This window comes from Sciurus carolinensis, chromosome 6 (genome assembly GCF_902686445.1).
Source record: "Sciurus carolinensis chromosome 6, mSciCar1.2, whole genome shotgun sequence".
In the NCBI taxonomy this organism is placed as follows: domain Eukaryota; kingdom Metazoa; phylum Chordata; class Mammalia; order Rodentia; family Sciuridae; genus Sciurus; species Sciurus carolinensis.
In genome coordinates, this window is record NC_062218.1 from 157413246 (window position 1) to 157434746 (window position 21501).

The window sequence follows — 21501 nt, forward strand, 5'->3', positions numbered from 1 at the left end:
TCACAGAGGTTAAGTGATTGCCCAAGGTCACCCAGCCCAGAGAAGGTAGCAGAAAGCTACCAAACCCAAGGTTTCCAATTCCACATTCAAGGTTCCCCCTAAATTGGTATTTCCTGAAGTGGGGGGTGGGTCTCCCAGCTCCCACACATTGACCTGGGAGGCAGGTGGTCATGGACAAGGCAGGAGAACTTCAGCTCACCTGATGAGGAAGTTGTTTTCTTTCGATTCTCTCTCGAGCCTCCTGATGAGTGGGTGGCACAGGGTTTGGTGTTGAGGGGGCTTTCCTACGCCCTGGATGGTGCACATACCCCTTTTTGCAAAGAGCTGGTCTAGGAGCCAGCACCCCCAACTTTCAAAAGCACACTTTTGAATATGATTGAGTTACTGTTATTTCATCTTCTAATTTTGGAAGATGATTCTGCTTTACCTTGTATTGGTGACACAAAGGAATCTGTTAAGCAAACAAATAAAGCAGGAGATAAAGGAAAATGGAGTACATCAGTCAGGTGTACGGGCGTAATGATAAAAATCCCAGATGCACGTCTGTCTGAACGTGGCTGGGGTGGCTGCCTTGGTTCCTGTTCCCTCCCTCACTTCCGGGCAGGTGGGGCTCCTTGTGACCATCGTGACACTAACTTCTAAATCCGTTTTTTTTTTTTTTTTTTAAATCCCTGAGAAATGTATTAAAGCCATTATAACAAATGCCACCCTTGCCTCAAGACCACTGAGGTTTGCTTATAACCCAAATCAGCCCAACCTAAAAATGGAGACGTCAGGCCTAGGAAAAATATGTAAGTTTATTGCAAAAGATAATATCCCATTTAAAACGATTTAGAAATTTACAAAACCTTACATTAGTACATCGTCTTTAAGAAGGTGCTCTATACAGGAGCAGATACTGAGATCCAGAGCGGCGGGTACACACTGTTCAACTACAGAGAAAGCGGCTACATAAACTCCTGCGACTTCAGTTGATATATCAGTCTTTTCCCCTTCAATTTTATAAAAGTAATTTTTGCTAAATTAATCTTTCTCCACAAAACCACATCACCTCAAGTGGAGCATTTCTGTAGAATGTCATGGTAGATGTCACTTTACAAAGGAGCAGCGGTCTACAATGAGTAGGTGAACACAGTTTTGGTGTGTATGTGTGGTTGTTTAAGCACAGAGACAATCCTTTTTGTTCAGCAGGAAGGTGTTTATCAAATCCTTTCTCCTCATAATGATTTTGAATGTTCAATTTTCAGAAGGGACCTCTGTCTCTTTTTCAGGTCGGTGGCCCAAGCAATTCAGTGTTGTGCTTTGGTATAGAATCATTAGAGCCTCCATGGGTTTTATTTCTGGAAACATCAACGTTTTCCAGTTCTGATTTCATTTAATTCAGTTGAGGGTTTATGCAAGGCCCCAGCCTGGTGTGTTTGTGACTTGGCAAACTTCTTCATTTTCTGTGAGCTGTGTCCTTCCATGCTCACGGGGGCAAATGCTCCCACTCAGCTGAGTGGCTGTTCATTTGAAGTTGGAAGGTGCACAGATCTTGCAGAGTAGGGAGAACAGGCGTTCCCACCATCCAAGGATGGACAGTCAGGCCCTGAAAAGTTAGCGACTTGCCCCAGGTTAGTGGAACAGAATGCTACGTTGCCTGGGTCTCTTCATTCTGGAAACACGCTTATTTTCATTCCAGCATGATGCCCGAGAATATAAATTCATTTGAAATTAGCGTAAGCAAACCAAATTAAGATGGAAACTCTACTACAAGAGAAAATTACATAAGAGATCCCAAATGATTTTGCTCTATTGGATTATCCTCTGTGCTGTTCTTTTCCATTGCTGGGGCCCACTGAGAGCAGACTGTATGGATACAGAGAGAGAGATCTGTGGCTCTTAGCCAGTGGTAGCATGTCTTATTGAAATGTGGTTTCTTAAGTATGACAAGTGCATTTATCTTAATTCTAACTTGACGTTATGTATTCCGGTCTCATTTTGTGGGTTTAAACATTACACTAGAAGCAGAACAAGAGCATCTTGAATGACATTCAAAGACTTAAATAGTGCAAGCCGAGATTCCTTGCCAAATTTCCCTCTTGCTCTCCCTGAAATAGCTTTGTGCACTGCAGGGCTGTGAGAGGGGAAGGTGAAGCTGTGGGGTGCTTTGTTCAGTTAGCCTCAATTTGCAGTGGGGTCCACACACACCCCACGCACACACTGGATACCATGCTCCACCAAGGCTCTCACTGAGACACTGGGTCCTGGGCCAAGAGTCCCTGAAGGGCCTTCCTCATTTAAGGCCAAGTTAGCTTTAGGACTCGTTTCTGGCAGCTTCCATCCAACCACAAACTGGCAAAGAATTTAATGTGCAGGAAGGAGCCTTGCTACCCTACCCCTCACCCTCAAGATTATGAAGCACTTACTTAATTATTTGACTTTAGGGCTTTGCACAGCCATGCAAGTTTGACTGGACCCCCAGGTAGAGGAGTCCTGTCAAAAGAAAGAGCCAAACCCAAAGAACTCAGACTTTGGGAAGGAAAGGTCTTTAATGCTAGAATGAAGAAATGTATATCCTCACCCCCAGCCCTGCTGCCTCTTCAATCAGGTGAACATTGCTGGGTCGCCGGGAAGGGAGACCAAGTGGATTAGTACGTTTTCCTATCTATGAGGCTGGCACAGGGATGAATGGATGGGAAAGTTTATGTCTCAGGCCCTCCCTCTCTATGTCACTGATAAGATGTAACTGAGAGGCTGCTAGTCTCCGGCCCTCCAGTGCTGCAGGAGAACTAACTGCAAGCTCAAAGGTCAAACACCAATTGGATCCCAACCATTTTCCAGGGAGCCTGAGGCTGGGCAGAGATGCTCGATGGCTTAAGAACTATGTAGAGCATCAGGAACCCTGTTTGAATTCTGTTCACCCAGGACAGCCACACTAACCAGTCTCAGATACCCTGGGGTGGCTTACTCTGCATGGACTGAAGGCCCACACGGCATGACAGTGCTCCTTGGTTTGGGATGGGGTGGCTAATTGAAAATGAAAAGGACCCAATGCACCAGGGTGACCTTGCACTTCTCTTGTGCCGTGTGGCTGATAGCTAGGAAACTCCAAGTGTTTTCATCTGATTTTTTCCAGGACATCTGCTGATAGCCCTCCTCTGTCTTCCTGCTCTGCCCAGCCTTCCTTTCTTTCTTTTCCTTCTGAGTTCCTGAGCCCAGGATGGGATGACATGCTCAGCATCCTGGAGGTGTGGAAAGCATGGTGGGGGTTTTGCTCGTGGTGGGAACCTGGACATAGCAGACAGGGATGAGGCCTGACTGTGCGACAGGGAACTCAGCAAGTGGTCACGCCAGAGTCTGTGAAGTCCTCGGGAAGCAGCGGCTCGCACTCAGGTCAGGTGGGCGATCAACTGTCCAGCGGTGGCCACACCAGCCCCAAGCTCCCGGTTTCACAGGTCAAGGGCTCCCCGCTGGGGCCTGTCAGAGAAACCCAAGAGGCTCAGGCAGGAAGGTGGGAGCTCAGGGGGTGATCTCAGATCCACCAGAAGCACTTCCGCTTCACCTTCTTGGTTTTCCGCCTCAGATCCTGTTTCTCAGGGACCGGGGGTTCTGCTGGGGACTTTAGGGGGGAAGATGCCTCTTCAACTGGTTCCACTTCCTCTAGACTCTGCAGAACTTCGTGGAACCTTCCTTCCTGCTGCCGAAAATCATACTCTACACTGAAAAACAGAGAGGAAGGAAGAAAGGAAAGTAAATTCCAATCAAAACACACTGGTTTTGCATCAAAAGGTGCCCAACTGGCAAGAAGAACATAGGTTTTGGGATCAAGTCACTGGTCCTTAGGGACCCAGTGGCTGCCTGTGTGGCCTTGGACAGGTTAGGCCACCTCTCTGAACCCTCCTTGTTCATCGACTGATACCTGTCATGCACCCTTCACGGGGATATTACCAAGTGCAGATGAGATGTATAGTACGCAGCCCGTGCTGGGTGTTTGGCCAATACTGGAAGCCATCTAGATGGAACCAGGGTTCTTATGGTTAATGTTAGGCTATTTATTGTACATTATGCATGAAAACTGCCTCATTATAAAAGATTTTAATAATAAAAGGAATGTTTGATAAAACTGAGCTCAGTTTGCTCATCTGTGAAATGGAGGTAGTATTAGCACCTTCTTGGGAATTAACATGTGTAAGGTGAGATAAGGTAGATGATGTGCCCACAGCAATGCTCGGCGTGGGGCGAGGCTTCCTGCCTCTGCCCCTGTGGCTGCCGTTGTCATTATCACCAGCACTGCTGGCTGCTGTGCCTTGCTCTCTAAATTCCTTCTCGACTTTGCAAGGTGCCTTGAGAACTTTACATATGAGACCACTTCGTGGTATTCCACTGTCCCGAGAGGTTTAAATTCCTTAGTGGTGGACCTTTCCTAATCTCTGTTTTTTTCTGTTTTATTTGTACATTTCCGAATCATTAATGCACAGACTTGGTCGTTCTGCGTTGATGGTCACAAAGGTCTGTGAGGTAGATGTGAAGCCGCGGGGACCAGACTCTTGGGGGCTGAGTGAGCAGGGAGCTGCAGCCTCTGAGGAGTGGGTGCTGGCACTCTCTCTGAGCTCTGTGTGCCCGAGAAGCAGGGTAGCGAGCCTCAGCCTACCTTATGGCTCTACTCATCCTCCCAGAACCCAGTGAATCTGGCCAGAAAGAAAGGATCCTGTTAGGCATGGCTGCGGGTGGGCGGGAACTCCCTCTCCTTCACAGTTGTCTTCCCCACGGGGTTCACCTATGCAGGAGGGTTCAGTGCTTGGAGGAAGGCCTTAAGTTTGCAGATGTGTTCGTTACCTGCTTTCTTACCGGGGCTCTCAGAAGGCCCAAGTGTGAGGAGCCAGTCTGGGGGCATGGAGGGGGAGGGAATGTGGGGTCAGATGAAGGCAGAAGGCTCCTGTCCAGCCAGGAGGAACATGATGTGCACAGAAGACAAAAGACCCCATCCTGCTGTGGGAAGTGGCATGACTGCTTAGAGCCTTCATCCCCAGCAAGCGCTGAAAAGCAGCCCTCATTAAAGGGTCACCTGCCCCCACCTCCTACCCTCATGTCACCTCCCAGAGCTCAGAGTTAGCACTGCTGAGAAGGTGAATCATGATTGCCACGTGTAACTGTGAAGCCCCACAGATGCCTCGTCACCGAGCCTTCTGAGATGGAAGAGTCAGGGCTAAGGGACACAGGGGAGTGAACAGGTCTGCAGCCAGAAGGAAGGGTGCATGGGAGCCCTGGGAAGGGCGTCTAACTGCCCCACCTCTGGGCGTTGATGAGCTTTCCCCAAACTTTTCTCTCTTCTGCTTGCATTCTTTCTTTCTGTTCCCCCTAATCCCCAGTGTAGGGACATAATCCCGGCTGGGGGACCTGCATGATGGAAGGAAACGGGAAGTGTTTTTCAAAGCGAAGCCCCACAGCTTCTCAGCTGTGAGATCTTGGGGAAGTCTTTACCCGTTTTCAAGCAGCAGACTCCTCACCTGCCAAGTGAGCAGGATACCTGCTCAGAGGATGAAGAGGCAGTGCCCATGCAGTGTGCCACACAGTGGGCATTGAGTATTCAGCCTGTCACTCAACGAGCATTGATTGAGCATCTGCCAGGTGTCAGGCCCTGTTCCAAGTGCTGGGGAAGGAATGGTAGACAACCAACACTATCCTGGGCCTCCTGGCACCACTAATCCAGTGTCTGTAACCTTAGTAACCGATGGTCAACATTGGTGCCCATTGGGGACCTTCTACCCAAAGCCCAGGATATGCCAGATCAGTGGGCAGAGACATCCACAGACTCACACTGAGTCTCACACTTCTGGATGCACATGGATCCCACACCCTACTTAGTTTGGGGAGGTGAGTGTACCACCTGGACCTCATTCTTCCCAGCAGAAAGTTAATGCAGTGGATTCAGAGTCTGGGGAAGACATGTCCCCAGCAACCTCTGCATTGCCCCAAGACAGGAATATAAAACAGCGAGCCTCAAGCTCTGATTCTTACCTCTGCAGCTCTGGGTGCCTACATGGTTCACAGGTAGGGAGCATTCATAGTCATAGATCCCCCAGCCCCTGAAAGAGCCCCAACCTACCTACTGCATCAGAAAAACCATCTTTATTATAGAGCACCAAGCAGAGCCAAAGAGAATGGGTACCTGCTTGTTCTAGAATTTTCCATGCCATGTGGTACAGAACATCCCACCCACCCATTCATCCTTCCTTCCTTGCTTCCATCTGTCCTTCTGCTCTGAGCCCAACTCTGTGCTAGGTTCCATCGGCAGCAGGAAGCTAGACGCACCCGGACACTGTCCCTGTGGATCTCAGCTCCTAGGGTACTAGATAAGCCATTACACTGACGGTTGCTATCAAAACCTTCTTCTTCCTTCTCTCCACTGCCCCTGCTTTCCAGCTTCTTGCCCATATGTTCCTCCTGATGATGTGAACACATGCGACAGCAGATTTCCTCTCACATGTGAAATTTCTGACTTTGGAAATCAAGCAATCAAATCCAGCTACCCACCACCTGAGTTTGTCAAGATTTATAGGTATCCCAGTACCTATAGGAGAAGTAGCTGTGGGTGAATCCAGAGTGTATGCAGAATTGGCCGACCTGGGAGAAGGAGATAGAACACAAACCCCGTCTCAGGGACGCAAGTTGAAGTGTAGCCCAGGGCAGAGGATGGAGTCAAACACTCATGGTTTTGAACCCGAGTGGCATTGCCCACTGGCTCGGTGACCTTGGGCAGGTTCTTCCCCATACCGAGAAGCAGCTGAATGTGGGGCTTAATAGCTTCCTGCGATGGGGTAGTTGTACAAATGGCAATGATGTCAGGTGCCGTCACCCTGCACCAGACACAGTCTGCCTGCTCCAACTCCTTCACAGAGTGTCTTCATGTCTTGGGGACATGCCTCACCTCTTACTTGCACCTTTGTTCCGTAGGGACTGCACACCTGGCCTGAGGCACTCTCCACCCACCCTCCAGTGTCACGCAGGGAAGAATACACTGTGTTGCTATGGAAACGCAGCAGGGCTCCATTATAATCACTGGGGTTGGGGAGCTCCCCCCACCCCGCCTTGACTGCCCCCATTGGTCCTGACAGTTTAAAGGGGATTGAAAGTGACTTTCTTTCCAAGGCCAGGCAAATAGCAGAGTATAGAAAAGTGTGTGTGCTTTGCAAAGAAATTGATTAATGTTTTTTAGGCCAAAGCAATTTATTAACATAAAGGAAAATTGTCCCTTTTCTTCTTATTCATCCGTTTGACAAACTCTGTGTAGTTTGGAGGGGAAGCGAGGGAATATGTTTTGCTTTGGTGGCAGCTGCCTTATAAATGGGGAGGAGCCTGTGCCCTCACCCTCATCTGCTTTGCATCCTAAGACTGGGTAGAGAAGAGGAGATGCCAACCCACACCATGTTCAGCAGCCCCTTGAAAAGAGGAGTCAGTTGCCAGCTTGGTGAGGATCCTCGGTGGGGGATTGTTTTTAGATTCTGGGGGTGAACTCTCGCTTTGGAGAATACAACAGCCCTCTAGCCGTACCTCTCCCTCCTCCCTCCTGCCTGTGCCCTCTTCTGCCCACCTTGCATTTCACTCTGTATTCTGTGCAGGATCTTAAGAAGGAAGATGAGCGTTGAACACTTAGTTCATTTAGAACCCAGAGGACCAAAATTAGTCAAGAAATTGTTGCAATGCAGGATTTGGGACTTGGAGCATTGAGGAAGTCTGGTCCAGGCAAAGTATGTGAGGCTGATCCCCTGAGGATGCACAGGATACAGGCCCTGAGGTTCAGGGATGCCCGGGTCACTAGGGAGCCCTTGAGCCCTCACATCCAAGCATACATCTAAGTGCGGTGCCATATTGCATTTAGAAAGTGAGCAGTAGGTAAACCAGAGTGAATGAGAACTCTCAGGGTTCCCTCTTGAGGGCACCTCGCTAATCTAACTGACAGATCAATACTCCAGCCATCATGCCAGGTGGGAAGCAGAAGAATGTTTTTCTAGGTAATTGGAAGCAGCAAGAGCTCTATGTCATGGCTTGCCTGAACGAAGAAACAGTAAGGAGCAGGTAGAAAAATAGGTAAATATTTAAACGCATGAGCAAGCAACTGAGCTAGGTGCTAGACGCAGGATCTTAGCTGGGCGAACGGAAGTTGATTGAGCCACAAGGAGATACAAGCTTATACAGAAACAACAAAAAATAAAAGAAACCTCTTATTTTATATAACACCTTCAAATATGCAGAATACTTCAGGTCTGTGTTTCACTTATCCTCTGGATATCTCAGGACGAAAGGGAAGATTGATATGCGCATTTAACAGACAAAAAAGTTGGCACAGGCAAGTCACAGTGTGAATTAGGATCAGATCTCAGCCTGGAGTCTAAGACAGCCCTGGCTGCAGTGACAACATACCATAGACTGCGTGGCTTAAGCAAGAGACATTTATCCCTCACAATTCTAGAGTCTGGTTGTCCAAGGTGAAGGTGCCCACAGATTCCGTGTCTGGCGAGGGCCCACTTCCTGGTTCACAGATAGCTGTCTCCACCCTGTCACCTGGTGGAAGGGGCACACAGACTCCTGGGCGCCAGTCTCATTCATAAGAGCTCCACTTGCATGACCTAATCACCTTCCAGACGCCTCAGCTCCTAACTGCTATGGCATTAGGCATTCAAATTGAACAAAAAATTTCAGCAGGGCACAAACACCTGACTTCCTGACTCCTGGTCTTTTGCTCTTTCTTTCTAAAGAGGGATCAAATGCTTCCACTAAAGACCTGGCTCTTTCAGGGTCATATTCTAAAGAGAAGGAACACTAAGAGGACCTGAACCCCACCTGATTAGGGCACACGGTAATCTAAATGGGCAATAATAATAATTATGACAAGAACAGTCTTGTGCATGGAGTGAGATCCACATAGACACTATATGCAAGTTGACATTCCTTCTTTCATGTAATTCTCATTGTACCATGGTATAGATAATCTTGTCTTCTTATCCCAAATGGGGTTAACCTCCCTTTGCCTTAGTTTCCCCATTTGGGAAAAGAAGAACACATACTGGTAAGTGACAGAGCTAAGATTTGAGCCCCAGCTGTGTCACTCCCAAAGCTCATGAACTGAGACACACCGGTCCAAAGAAACAGTTACCTGCACCTGTGTGAGATGGGGATTGCAAAAGGTCTGTGTGGGCATGGGGTGGCCACCAAGGCCTGGCACTCCTGAATGACCTCAGAGTGCTCTTTATAGCCACAGTTGTGTCCCCTGACTAGTGTGCAATATTCTTTTTAGATTTCAGGACAGCCTTGGCATTGAGGTTGCATACCCCCAAAAGATGCTCACTCCTTAGAAGGCAGCTCATTCAAGGTCACCTGGGCTGAGGTTAGGCTGCTGATGTCCCCAGTGGGCCCTTGGCACTCTCTCCTGTGCAGGTGGGTCTTGCTTGTTTATAAAGTGAAAGGTTGACAAGCCACTGCCATCAAGCTCAGCAAGCCAGCTGGCTGAGAAATGAGTGATCTGTGCATCTCCCTGAAGGCAAAACATCTCCCAACTCCTCTCTGCCTCCTTCCCATCTCCCACGGACTGTTTCTGTGGTCCCTCTTACCACAGAGCCCAAGCGCACCACAGATCGATTGGCCTTCTGCAGCCTTCTTTTTTACAGGATTAGCTGTAAGAATCGCTGGGTGCAGTGAGGGTAGTTTGGTCCCTGTCCACTAGGGTAAATCACACCACTTAGGAAAGTGTCTTTGGGGAAGAATCACAGTCTAGGGGAAAGGGAACTTCAGTTTTATCCCCCCACCTCAGCCCACCACAACCTAGAAGGGATATTGTTCTGCAAACTTGCTCCTCCTAACCAGATTGCTCATTATTTAGAGGCTGTAAGAACTTGCTGCCATTTCAAATTGGCAAGTACATTCCTTCTCCTAGGGCATCTACCTGCTGATGAGTTCTCAGAGAATCCCAGGTTCTCTTTCAGGCACATCAATAAGCAGGACCAAGCTGTAGAAATCTTCACTACTGATAGCTGTCTCTGAAAGAAGCCTGTGGCTCAGTGACAGGGAGCATGCTGTCAGCCCTCAGGAAGGCTTGGGCATCCCGGATACATGCCACGCCAGAGCACTGAGGAGGCAAGGTCGAGGGGAAAGGATTAGGGATGGGAAACTCCTGAAAGCAGGACCTGGATTTGAGCCTGGCTCCCTGGGAGTAGGGACAAGCCCCTGGACAACTCCAAGTCACAGTGTCCCCATCTGTAACAGGAGAATCATGGCCCTACCCACACTGGAGGGTCACAGGGAGCCTAAAATGAGAGAATGCACGCAGTGTTAGCAGAGCACCTGATGCAGCCGCAGGTTCAACAAAGGGTAATGAGTATTACATGAATTTGACAAAGAAATAAACACTGGATCACTGTGTGGTCATCTGTGGCCTCGCCGCCCCCAGCACCTGATTATTATTCCTGGGAAGAACTCAACTTGCTTGATTTCATATTTATGGCATGTTTCAGCCTCTTTAGCTATTAGCACATTAAAGTAGCTTTCATTTTTTATTGCAGATAAATTGCTGATGCTGTAAATCCTACTTCTTTCCCCTTATGCTCCAGGGAGAAGAAGGGACAAAGCCACTCAGAGAATCAGGGCATAGGCACGATGAACGTCTCGGGCATCAACCTGTCCGGGCCCTCAGGAATTTCCACCAGCAAACTTTATGGCTCTTTCCCACAGAAACAGTTTAAGCCATGCTTGTGGCTGGTCATTTTGAGGACGCTGGATGATATTGCCATGAGCCTCACGTCCCGCCATTTGAAATGGTGTTACTCAGTCCATGTTGGAATTTGATGACAGCTGTAAATGGTGCCTGTGATTTCTAGAAAGAATGGATCTACCGTGTGCTTTGGAATTATTTTTTTACTGTGGATTTCTTTGCTGGCCAGAAAGAGGACTTTGGCTGGAAGACTGTGGCTCTCACAGTTCACCTGGCTCCGTGCTGCGAGAGCATAGTAAGCAGACAAAAGGAAAAATACTAAATAATTTAAGTGGAAAGTGGGTTGCTAAACCCATAGGACTGAGTGTACATTGCAGTTTCTAGAGAAACACCATCTCTCTGTTAGGCAATAGCTGTAGGTGGCTGGCAGGGCCAAAGCCCAGTGGCCAACAGCTTAACCCTAGAAGGAAACTTAAGGAAGGGCTCTCAGGGACACCAGCCACAAGACTCCAGGAGGCTCCTTGGCTCTCCTGAGCCTCTCTCCTTGCTAAGGGGAAGTCCTGGCTTTTCTCCCACAGGGTGCACAACTGTGAAGCTGTGGCTCAGGTTCCAGGGAGGCCCTTGTCCTATGCTGTCACTATCAAAACTGAAGGGGAAGCATCAAGAGTGAAAATATTGGCTGATGGGCAGAGGGAGGCATCTGCAGCAGATCTCCTTGTAGGGACCTTTCAGTGCTTCTCAGGCTGGTTCAGAAGGATGGTAACAGTGGAGGTGTCAATAATAATAATAATAGTAAAGCAACTTGTGGTCTGTGGAGTTTGAGGAAATGGGATGGGGTGGAGGATTCTAGCATGGCATTTAGCTTTATGCATATTCCTTGGTTCACTAGCATGTGGTGAGCACAACCCTCTCCTGAAGGGTGGGCACATTGGCAATGGTCCAGCCTCCCCACATCCTCCCCATCCTGTGTCTGCAGTGGCTCCTCCAGGGCTTACTGGAGGGCAGCACCCAGCATTTGGGGTCTCAGCTGGGGAGCAGAATGGGGCTTTTCATTTCTCTTAACCTTCATGGTGCCTTTTGCTGAGTAGAGCTCAGCAATGATGTTATAGTTCATGGCACCCTGATAGCCACCCAATGATCTGGCTTCAGAAGGCAGCAGGCTCTGGAATCTGGCTTCTGGGAAGACAGATTGAGTTCTGATCTTGCTATTGCATTTACGAGGTTCAGAATAACTGTGTGAGTACCTTGTCCTTCTCAACCTCGGTTACCTAATTTGAATAGTGTATAGTTCCTGACCCTCCCTGAGCCTCGGTTCCTCGTCTATGAGACTACATCTCATATAGTTGTGAATATAAGGTGCCAAAAATAGCCATTGGTAGATGCTCAGCGGTGGTGGTGTTCATTGTTCCTTCCTTTCAGTTTAACCCAACAGGCACCTGCACTTAGCTCCTCTAGTTGCAAAAATCATCAAATAAAGTCCAGTAAACTGACCTCCTATGGGACACACATAGTTCACACATTCTGAGGATTTCAGATGAGTGAACTGGTTTCCTATTGTGCTGAAACAGCGACCACACATTGGACCATAGACTTTATTTTTACTGTCTGAAGACCCGGCTGGCCACCACAGCATTGGCAGAGCTGGGCCTTGCTGGAGGCTGTGAGGGAACACATCCCTTGCCTTTCCTTGGCTTGTGATTACATCACTTTGATCTCTGCCTCTGAGTCTCCAGCCTCCCTCTTGTCCTCATGAGGACCCTTGTCATGACATCAGCCACCCACCCAGACCTGGATACCCTCCCCATCCCAAAGTCTTCATTTAACCATATCTGCAAAAGTCCCCTTTGCCAGATAAGGTCACATATTCACAGGGGCAGGAGTTGGGATGTGATCATCTCAGGCATTATGTTGCCCACCCCCTGGACTTTGATGTTTTACCCAGAGGAGTTCTGTGGCACTCCAAGCTAAGCTGTGTCCTGCCCATCCCAGCCAGCACGGAAGTACTAGGCAGTAGTGCTAGCGGGCCGTGAAGAGTAAGGGTCTCAATGTCCTGTGAAAGCACAGCAGACTCTCAGCGTCATCAGAGGGAGATTTGACTAGGTTCCACCTCATTGGAAGTATGTAGTATTCCAGGTATTTTAAAATTGACAATCCATGTAGTATATTCAGTCACTGTTTGATGCAGTTTTAAGGAACTTGCTACACAGATGCCTTCTGTCCCTCATGAGGACATTTGATTAATGCAGATCCTTCATGTCGATATCTGACCGTGGAGATGTGCACAAATGATAACCATGGCTTTACTTTCGGGTGACCCAAACAGCTGTCTCAAGCCCTCTACTGCTTTAATTCATCCTCAAGTTAATATAATCTTTCCTTCCTTGACAAGAATCTTTTGAGGACCAACTCCTAGGACTTCGGGACACTAGATATTTGCTGGCAGAGAGAACCTCGCAAGCCCTGAGTCAGGATCAGTGGTAGAGCAGAGGGATGCAGGTGCCGTGGCATCCTTCTTGGGAAGGGAGCATGTTTGTCCATGGAGCTAGCTTATCGGCAGGACTGGGAAAGGCCTTCCAGAGAAGTGGGGAAGTCATGCAGAGGCACTGTGGCCTGATGGAACTGCCAGCCCAGTGTCCCCTGTGGTGGAGAGGATCCAGAGACAAAGCAGGTAAGAAGGCTTCAGCATGACCTTCAAGGCCCTGAGGAATCCACCCAAGGAACCAGAGCAGATGGTTTAGCAGGGGATGACATGGCCAGATTCTGCTTTTTGAGGTATAACTTTGCAATCTGCATGGAGGATTACTAGGGATGGGGCACAAGGGACCTGTGGCAAAAAGACCTGCCAGCATAAGTGACAAATGACAAGGGCCTTTGCAGAGCAGAGCAGGGGAGTTGGAGTGAAGGGGCTGGATGGGGCAGTGGGATGGGTGGTCAGCTTGACATGTGTCATGAAGAAGAGTAAGGCGGAGACGAAGTATCTTTATGGAGCTGTGCATGGTGAATGGTGTTGAAAAAGATAAGCAGTGAATTCACTTTGTGGGAGGAAATGAGGAGTGCGTTTTGAGGTAAGGTGAATTAGGGGTGTCTTGGGATATTACTATATGGATGAGTGTCCTCAAAATGTTATGTGAAAGACTTGGTCCCCAGGGTGGTGGTGTTGGGAGGTGTCATGGACTTTCAGTAGGTGGAGCCTTATGGGAGGCCCTCATGTTACTGGGTGTGCTCTTGAATGGAGTTATAGGACCCTAGACTCTCAGTTTTTCTTTGCTTCCTGGCTCATGATGTAAGTGATTCATTCTATTCCTGTCATAATGTGCCACTCTCACCAGAAGACAGAAGCTATGGGACTCCAGAACCATGAGCTAAATAAAACTTTCCTCTTTATAAGGCAGTTGCCTCAAGTATTTTGTTAGAGTAACATGAAGCTGATCAATACAGACATTAAGTGGAAGTGTCTGTGGTTAGTTGAAAGTCATGCATGTACATGACACAGATACATACCCACACATCTGAGGCAAGAGTAAGAGAAAGTGGTTCCAGAGAAATAAACTCAAGTCCATGAGTTCAGATGAAGCCATAGAAGGAGGCTAAGGGTGAGAAGTGGAGCAGCCTGCCCAGGAAGACCTCCAACAAACAACTTCTCTATCTCTCTTCTCTCTGGCCCCTTTCAAATTTGACCCGATCAACCTCTCCCTTCACCAACTGAAAATAATGCATTTGTGGCTTGCACTTTATTTCTATTCCCTAAGCAATATGCCCGAATGGTACATGAATTTTTTTTTTTTTTTTTCTGGGAAAGACCTTCCATTATTTTCTGCTAACATTAGCAGTGTTTTACGACTTAAATCAAACGGATTTTCCTGGGAGCTACATCCAGAAAAGAAATGCATGAACCACATAGTCAAAGACCTCCAAAGAGGCTCTGCTGGCTATTTTTAGAGTGATGTGGACATGAATCCAGGGGAGATGTGTCTGGAGGAGCCGAGATCACTTGAGGAAGGAGGAGGCTGGCTGGGAGAGACCTTGTACCCTTGAAAAGAAGAAAGGGAGTCAGTTCCTGAGGGCGTGCGCCGCTTCCCAAACTTCAGCCAGAGGTTATCCACCTTCATGGATTTTGTCAGATTCCCCACAACATCTGCACAATCATTTGCTTAGCCTTTTTACTTAATCAATTCACTTTTAAACTTAAAAAACAATTATACAACATAGGAAATACCACTTTTGAGATGGAGACCTGCATCACTTACCATAAATATTTAAGAGGATTAGTTTTAAAAGCTTTGATTAAAACAAATTAAAAATTATATTCTGGCTGGATACTGCTGATTGCCCGGGGCTGGGAATTTCAGACCCACTCTCTCTTTACAAAGAAATGTGATAAGCAAGAAAGAAAGAGACCGAAAGACATTCTAGCATCCAACCAGATTTCCCCTCTAGGTGTTCAGAGGGATTGAAATAAATTTGAAAAGCGAACAACTTTCTGACTAAGTAATTCAGTGTCATTTAGTCTTGGGTACCTCAGGCAGCCATGTTCGCACAAGCCTCTGGCTAAATTGTCCTAGGACTCGAGCTAAAGAGAGGTAAGAAAAATAGAGATTACACTGCCTGGAATCAGCTTAAGGTTTGGAGTCAATTCCTACCCACTTCCCTTGGAGCTCAGTGAACAAAGAGAAACACACGGGAGTCCCTCCCCAGTGTCTGGGATCCTTGGAAGCTGGGAGAGCCACACATGGAATCTTTAGGTTGCCAGTATTGATGCTGGCTCCTTTGTGACAGAGGATCCACCCGAGTGATCTCTGGTCAGAGGAGAAATCAAGGAGGCTGAGGGGGCAGAGAAACAGGACGGATGGCCTCGCATGTCTTGACAGGATCAAGCAGCAGAGTCATAGCCTTTGGCTCCTGGGCCTTTGGGAAATCCCACTTAGAAAACCTTATGTGTCACTAACTTAGCAGCAACATCTCCAAAGAAGAGCGCCCGGTGGGCAATTCATCATGTGCCCGCGTGCTTTATGTAGTGATGGGCCCGGGGCCCATCCATCATCACGGGGACAGAGCACAGTGAAATGAGGCCCGCAAAGGAGCGTTTCACATCACTTATTCATTAACTTCTAAGATGTGACTTCTCAGGACTCAACACAAGTTTGAAGTCATTTGAAATGTTTTTTTTAAAAAAAATGACAACTCTCATCTTGCTTCTGTTGCTGTGACGGGGTTCTTGTTCTGATCTCTCTGCTTTCATCAAATTAATTGCCCATTTCTTCACAGTGGTTTGGATACAAGGGTGCATATCCTGTCTGGGAGAAGAGTCTGGCTGTGAATGACGATGAGGGACTTATGCAAACCCACATGTTCTTCTAGATGGGAGGGAAGGCTTGCCAGACCACCAAGGGGTGTGACTTAATTAGAACGTTTGCCTGGGATGTTTGAAGTAAGCACTGGAAAACCGCAAACATTCTCAGACTTGCTGGGAGGTCACAGTTCAACCAAATATTGTCACTTTTAATTCAGCTTGGAAACAGACTGTCAGAACTCAAAGGGACCATTGGGACTGGCTAATTAAAAACTCTCATCTTTCAAATGAGGAAACTGAGGGATCAGGAATGACTCGCCCAAGTTCAGGTCACAAAACCCATAACAGACTAGTGAAAAACCACTTGCCCTTTCACTGACATAAGCCAAATAAAAAACTGTTTTAAGGTGATAGAAAATGCATCATGTGGCTACCTGAAGAGAGAGTAGCCAGGAATTTAAATGGAAGTTAGTTCAAATGAATTGTTTCTGCTTATGATGAATAGTTGGTTGTTTTTTGTTGTTGTTATTGTTGTTGCTTTTGGTCCTCCCTTGCTTAATTTAGGAGATTTTTTTTTTTTTAAATAGAAGAAAAAGGGTAGCAATTGCTAAGACTACCTCCTTCTGTTCACCAGTGCTGCAAATCATTCCCAAGTTCCCCTCCTCTGAGGGTGCACTTCACATGGAGTTAAAAGACCTCATTTTGTGTGAGTTGTGCTGAACCTTCTGCTATTGGGTGGAAAGGTGGTCCTGGGCTCCTCTGTGTAAGGAGTCATGCCCAAGGCCCTGCCCCAGAGCAAGCCCCTCATGGGGATGAAATCTCAGGATGCTGCCAGAATGAACAAGAAGCTTCTACCAGAAGACACAGTAACCCCCCGCCGGGCTGCAGTGTATCAGACCAAGCTGCCATTCTCCACAGAAAGAGAAAATAGTGCAGAAAGCAAAACCAGACATTTTTGTCAACAAAATTAGATGCCATCAACTGAAATGACTGCTTTTGACCACTTTTCCACTGGGCCACTAAAAGTGGGGCTCCAGCTGAGGAGCCGTCGCTCTTCCTGGTGACAGCAGTAATAAGCCCTTGGATCCACAGGTGAGGTACTGAAGGCACTTGCGCCTGCTACCTCGTTAGGTCCCCAGGGGACTCTCAGTAGGGATCACTGTTCCCACGCCACAGATCAAGAAACCAAGGCCACAGTGATCTGACGTGGGATTAAAACACAGATCTTTTGACTTGCATGCTCTTCCCATTCGATCATGTTCCCCATTTATCTCTTATAAAAACCACTTTATGGCAGACCTCATCCATGCCGAAAAGAAATGGTGATTTTGAAACAAATACAAAGTGCTTAGCACAGTCCTTGACCCATAGTAAATGCTTGGTGTGGGCTGGCGGTGGTGGGGAGAGAGTCACAGTGGTGGAAACATATATATCATTGGTTTGGAATCAGAGAGATCTGATGTCAGTCCTGAGTCTGGCCCCTTCTGCTTTCTTGTACATGAGCTGACCCAAATGGCTAAACTTCCTGACGACCATAAAACCCACCGCACAATGTGTGATAGTGAAATGAGATGCAAATGTGTAGGCGGAACTGACCACCACGCCTGAACTACTGTCTGAGAAGCGTAGGGATGATAGCCTCAAAAGGGCTTGCTCACAGAGGTCCTTACCCAACACGGTGACCCTGCCTTGACACTGTGTCCTAGTTAAGCACCTCGCGCTTCGAGTCTCACGCATTTGTCTTTTCCCCTCTCGACTTTGTGCATTTAGAGAGTTTACTAGAGTGTTCCTTGAACCCCGCCACTGCTGTGCTCTACAGAGCGGGCCTCCGTTATGACCAGGTACCTGTAGATGATGCACGCTGTGTTCTGGCAGGTACTGCAGTTGTTGAGGTCTTGGCCGGTTCGATAAAAGTTGCGCCTGCAAGACAGAGCATGTGCTGGGTAAATCTATGGGCAGAAGCCACAGGGACACAGCTACCAGCTCATCCCTGGGTCCCTACAGAAAAACATTCGCAGGGCCCTGAAGTTTGCATTGCAAAGAAGGAAATAAGAAAGTTGAAGAATGGGACCTCACATTTCTAGTGAGCTTTATGCATCTTTAGCCACTTTCAAATCTGAAGGATTTTCCTGCTCGGGGCGATGCAGCAAGATGAGGGATTTGGCCAGTGGGTAGGGGTGATTAGCAAACTCCAGACCCCTCGATCTGATGCATTCTTTCTATATCCCCACAGCGTTCGCTCCTCTCAGGCAATGTGGATTCTGACTCGTACCAGCAAATGCCAGCTAACTACTTCTCTCTCGGCCCCTTTTTGATGAGCTTTGGCAGTGTTTCCTCTTGGTTTTTATATGGTGCTTTCTGGAAGGACAAGAGCAGTTCGCACTCAGGCAGATCACTGCCCGCCCCTCCTACACTGGTGCTGAGTCACCCTGAAATGTATTTGGTGACTTTTTTTTTTTGCAGGATTGTAATCTCATTTCAATGCTTATAGAGTCAGTCCTTGATGGGGATGGTCAACCATGGTCAGTGACCACCTCAAGTCCTTTTGACAAACACAAATGCAAATTCAGTAACTCACTAAGAGGGCGGGGTGGGGAAGTGTCCGCCTGCTGTTATGTCCCCTTCATCTATCAGCTGGACCTGCATCTTTATGGAAATCATGTTCGGTCTGTGACTTTGCTGTTTTCTCCCCCACCCCCACCCCAGACACAAAAGCAAATAACAATAGAAATTCACCCTGATCCACCAAACCCTTGAATGAAGCCCAGTCAGAGTGAAGGGAGGCCATTAGCTATGATCTGGAGAGACATCCAACCTCAAGCATCTTGGAGACATTTCGCCAACGGAAGCCGGTGCTTTCGTTCTGTCCCATCCCATCAAATGACTTTACCCACTAATTTTAACATAAGAAAAATTCACCTTACCCTTCAGTGAGAGCTCGCGCTTTCTCCAAGTCTTGAATTACATTCAAAAGGACCTTAATTTTCTCTTGGTTCGAGTGCAGAGATTCCTCCACAGATTGTAGCCGACCTTGGAGGTCACAGAGTTCACCCCGTGCCAGGTGAATTTGATTAATGTCACTAATCTCCCTGTTGCTCTGAGGTTTGCTCTCACTCCTTGGAAGGGAGGCGGGGAGGGGATTGCTTCCTGGACAATTCTGAAACTCCAGGGTGTCTGACTGGGTGGGGTTCTTTGCTGGCTGCTCCTGACACATAGGGGCAGACTTTGATGCACTGCTAGTTTTGCATGCCACCAGGTCCTGGTGACTGTCACCAGATGCAGGACCATCTGAGTCTCTTTCTGGATGGGTGGGCTGGCTCTGGGAGCCTGGCACGGGGGAGCTGTGAGTTCGTGGAGATGAAGGAACACACGTTTCCTTTGACTGAGATGACAGAGGGCCAAGATCTCTGTCCTCAGAGTTGTCTTTGGGCAAAAGCAATTCGTGCTTGAGTTTTTCTGTGCCTGGTGTGTAGTTGGCACCACTGGTGGTAATCAAGCCAGAGGGAGATCTTTCTGAATCTGATGTCAGCACCCTTCTCCCCTCCCCTGGACACCTGTCAATCAAAGGTGGTATGGAGTTGCTCCTTTCAGTCGATTCAGCTGGGCTAAGGGTGGATGCTCTCGCTTCCCAGGAAGGACTGTGATAAAAATCATCTGGGACCTGAATGGCAGCCGTTGCTTTCTCTGCGGCCCTCCAAGACCCAGCTTCCAAGCATATGCTAACAGGCCCATTGCTCTGCACCCTGGACACCCTTGGGAGAAATGGATGGGACACTTTGACCCTTCGAGGCCCATCCTCAAGGTGCTGAGCCAGCTTTAGGTAGGCAAGTTCAGAAGACACGATGTCCTGTTCCGAGAGGTTGCCGTTGACCTGGATGGCACTTGGGGAGGCTGTTGGCATTTCCACCAGGGACTTGCTGGCTGTGAGTTTCTTCCTTTTGAAAACTGGGAAATGCTTCCTGAGACTGGGGGAGGTTTGGATGGCGATGTTCCGAAAGCCCCCTGCCTTCTGGGACCTGGGGAAGGACAGCGAGTAGGCGGGGGGATGATGGTGCCGGGACGCCTGCGTCTTCCCCATCACAGCCGGATCCTCAGGAGCCTGGGCGTCAGCTGCAGCTAGGCCAGCTGGATTCTTAGTGGCCCCATCTTCCTTGAATCGCACCTGCTGGGATTTGCTCCGGCGGTGGTGAGGTGGCTTCACCAGCTCCACCGACTCTAGGCTGTTACGCTTGAGCAGCACAGGTCTCACTTTCATACTTGGCTGGGCCATTGAGCCTCAGTGGAAAGGAGCAGAACCAGACACTTCTCCTGGACACATCTCCCTTAGGTCTCTGGAGCAGCGTCTAATGATGACATCTCAGGCATGGAGAACGGCCAGCCAGGATGGAGTGGTCCTCCCCTCTTAGTATAGGAAGCCCCGTCGGCCATTCCCAGCCCATCCGGTCCACTTAGGAGCTATCTGAAAGCTTCCTCTGCAGTTAAGATATTATTCCATTGCAGTCATGGCTGCTGCTTAGATAGACAGTGATTAGACTAACTATTAAACATCCGATCTACCAAGAGAGCTTGGACGCTGTTTACCAGGGGAGGTCAGGAGTGCAGTTCTGATCCTGGAAGAAGCTGGCTGTCTTGAAGAAAAAGACAACAGAACTACCATTTGGGGGGTTGCAGCACTCTCCCAGGGAGAGAATTCCCAAAACCCCTGCTACATCTAGAATACACGGCTCCTTTCCAGAGCATCAAGTTTCAATCTAAAGTTAGGGAAAGCTTAAACACATCTTCTTGCCATAGCATGTAAATAGGTGGAGAAATAAGTGACCGGGGAGTTCGCTGCTTTGATGACTCATGGTGCTCCTGAGGAGGCATCGCCACTTATGTCAATCCCAGAGTCCTCCTTGGGGGCCATTATTTCCCTTCTTGCTGTGTCCACATTCTTCAGGGAAGCCTCACCGAACCAAGGAGGGTGTGGTCAGGACAGAATGGAGTCATCAGAGGGACTTCAGGGAGAGGGGGTCCCCTGTCGTGTGTCTTAACTGAGCTTCACATGTGGGCCAAGTGAGCCACGTCTGCACCTTGGGTACATCAGTGCAGGAGCGGCATTCACTGGGTGTGTGGGCCAGCGGTCTTTGCAAGCAGCCAGCGAGCACCTGAAAGGGAAGAGAGCATCGTCACCCAATTCTGACCCCTGGCTGAGTAGTTTTGAGTGGGAGGGTGTAGGAATAGGTCCCTCTGCACCGCCCTGCTCTGTGCTCCTAGACAACCGGCCACCTTGTGAGTGCAGGGCCTTGGGACAGTTTCCACCTGCCTGGATCCTGTCCTTCCTACACCCCCAGTTATCACGCAGCCTACTGCTCTGCATCTGCAAAGACCCACCTTAGACGTCACTTCCTGAGGAGCCTTTACAGTAACTCTCTCCTCGTCCACACCCAGCACTCGACCACGTCAGGGCTCCCATTTGATGTTCTTATCACATCCTTTAAGGACAGAAATTGCAGTTGTCATTGAATAATCGTTTGTGTACATA

The 21501-nt window shown here is 48.4% G+C and overlaps 2 protein-coding genes across 2 annotated transcripts in view; one reads left to right on the forward strand and one right to left on the reverse strand.

Moving 5' to 3' along the window:
• Positions 1 to 21501, forward strand: part of Dock2 (dedicator of cytokinesis 2) — a 407762-nt gene that overhangs the window by 194728 nt on the left and 191533 nt on the right. The gene's annotated exons all lie outside the window — the stretch shown is intronic.
• On the reverse strand, positions 778 to 20508 carry Insyn2b (inhibitory synaptic factor family member 2B). The gene is made up of 3 exons (XM_047555787.1): positions 18902 to 20508; positions 17823 to 17897; positions 778 to 3701 (listed from the first exon to the last, which is right to left on the reverse strand). The coding sequence occupies exons 1-3, from the start codon at positions 20245 to 20247 to the stop codon at positions 3515 to 3517; spliced, it is 1608 nt and encodes a 535-aa protein (XP_047411743.1). The 5' UTR covers positions 20248 to 20508; the 3' UTR covers positions 778 to 3514.

What these genes read in the sequence shown, in the direction of transcription:
- Insyn2b (XM_047555787.1), bottom strand. Translation starts at nt 20,247, where the DNA reads ATGGCCCAGCCAAGTATGAAAGTGAGACCTGTGCTGCTCAAGCGTAAC. An exon ending in GCGCGAGCTCTCACTGAAGG is followed by an intron (nt 17,898 to 18,901) that starts GTAAGGTGAATT and finishes TCTGTCTTGCAG; the next exon opens with GCGCAACTTTTATCGAACCG. An exon ending in ACAGCGTGCATCATCTACAG is followed by an intron (nt 3,702 to 17,822) that starts GTACCTGGTCAT and finishes TCTGTTTTTCAG; the next exon opens with TGTAGAGTATGATTTTCGGC.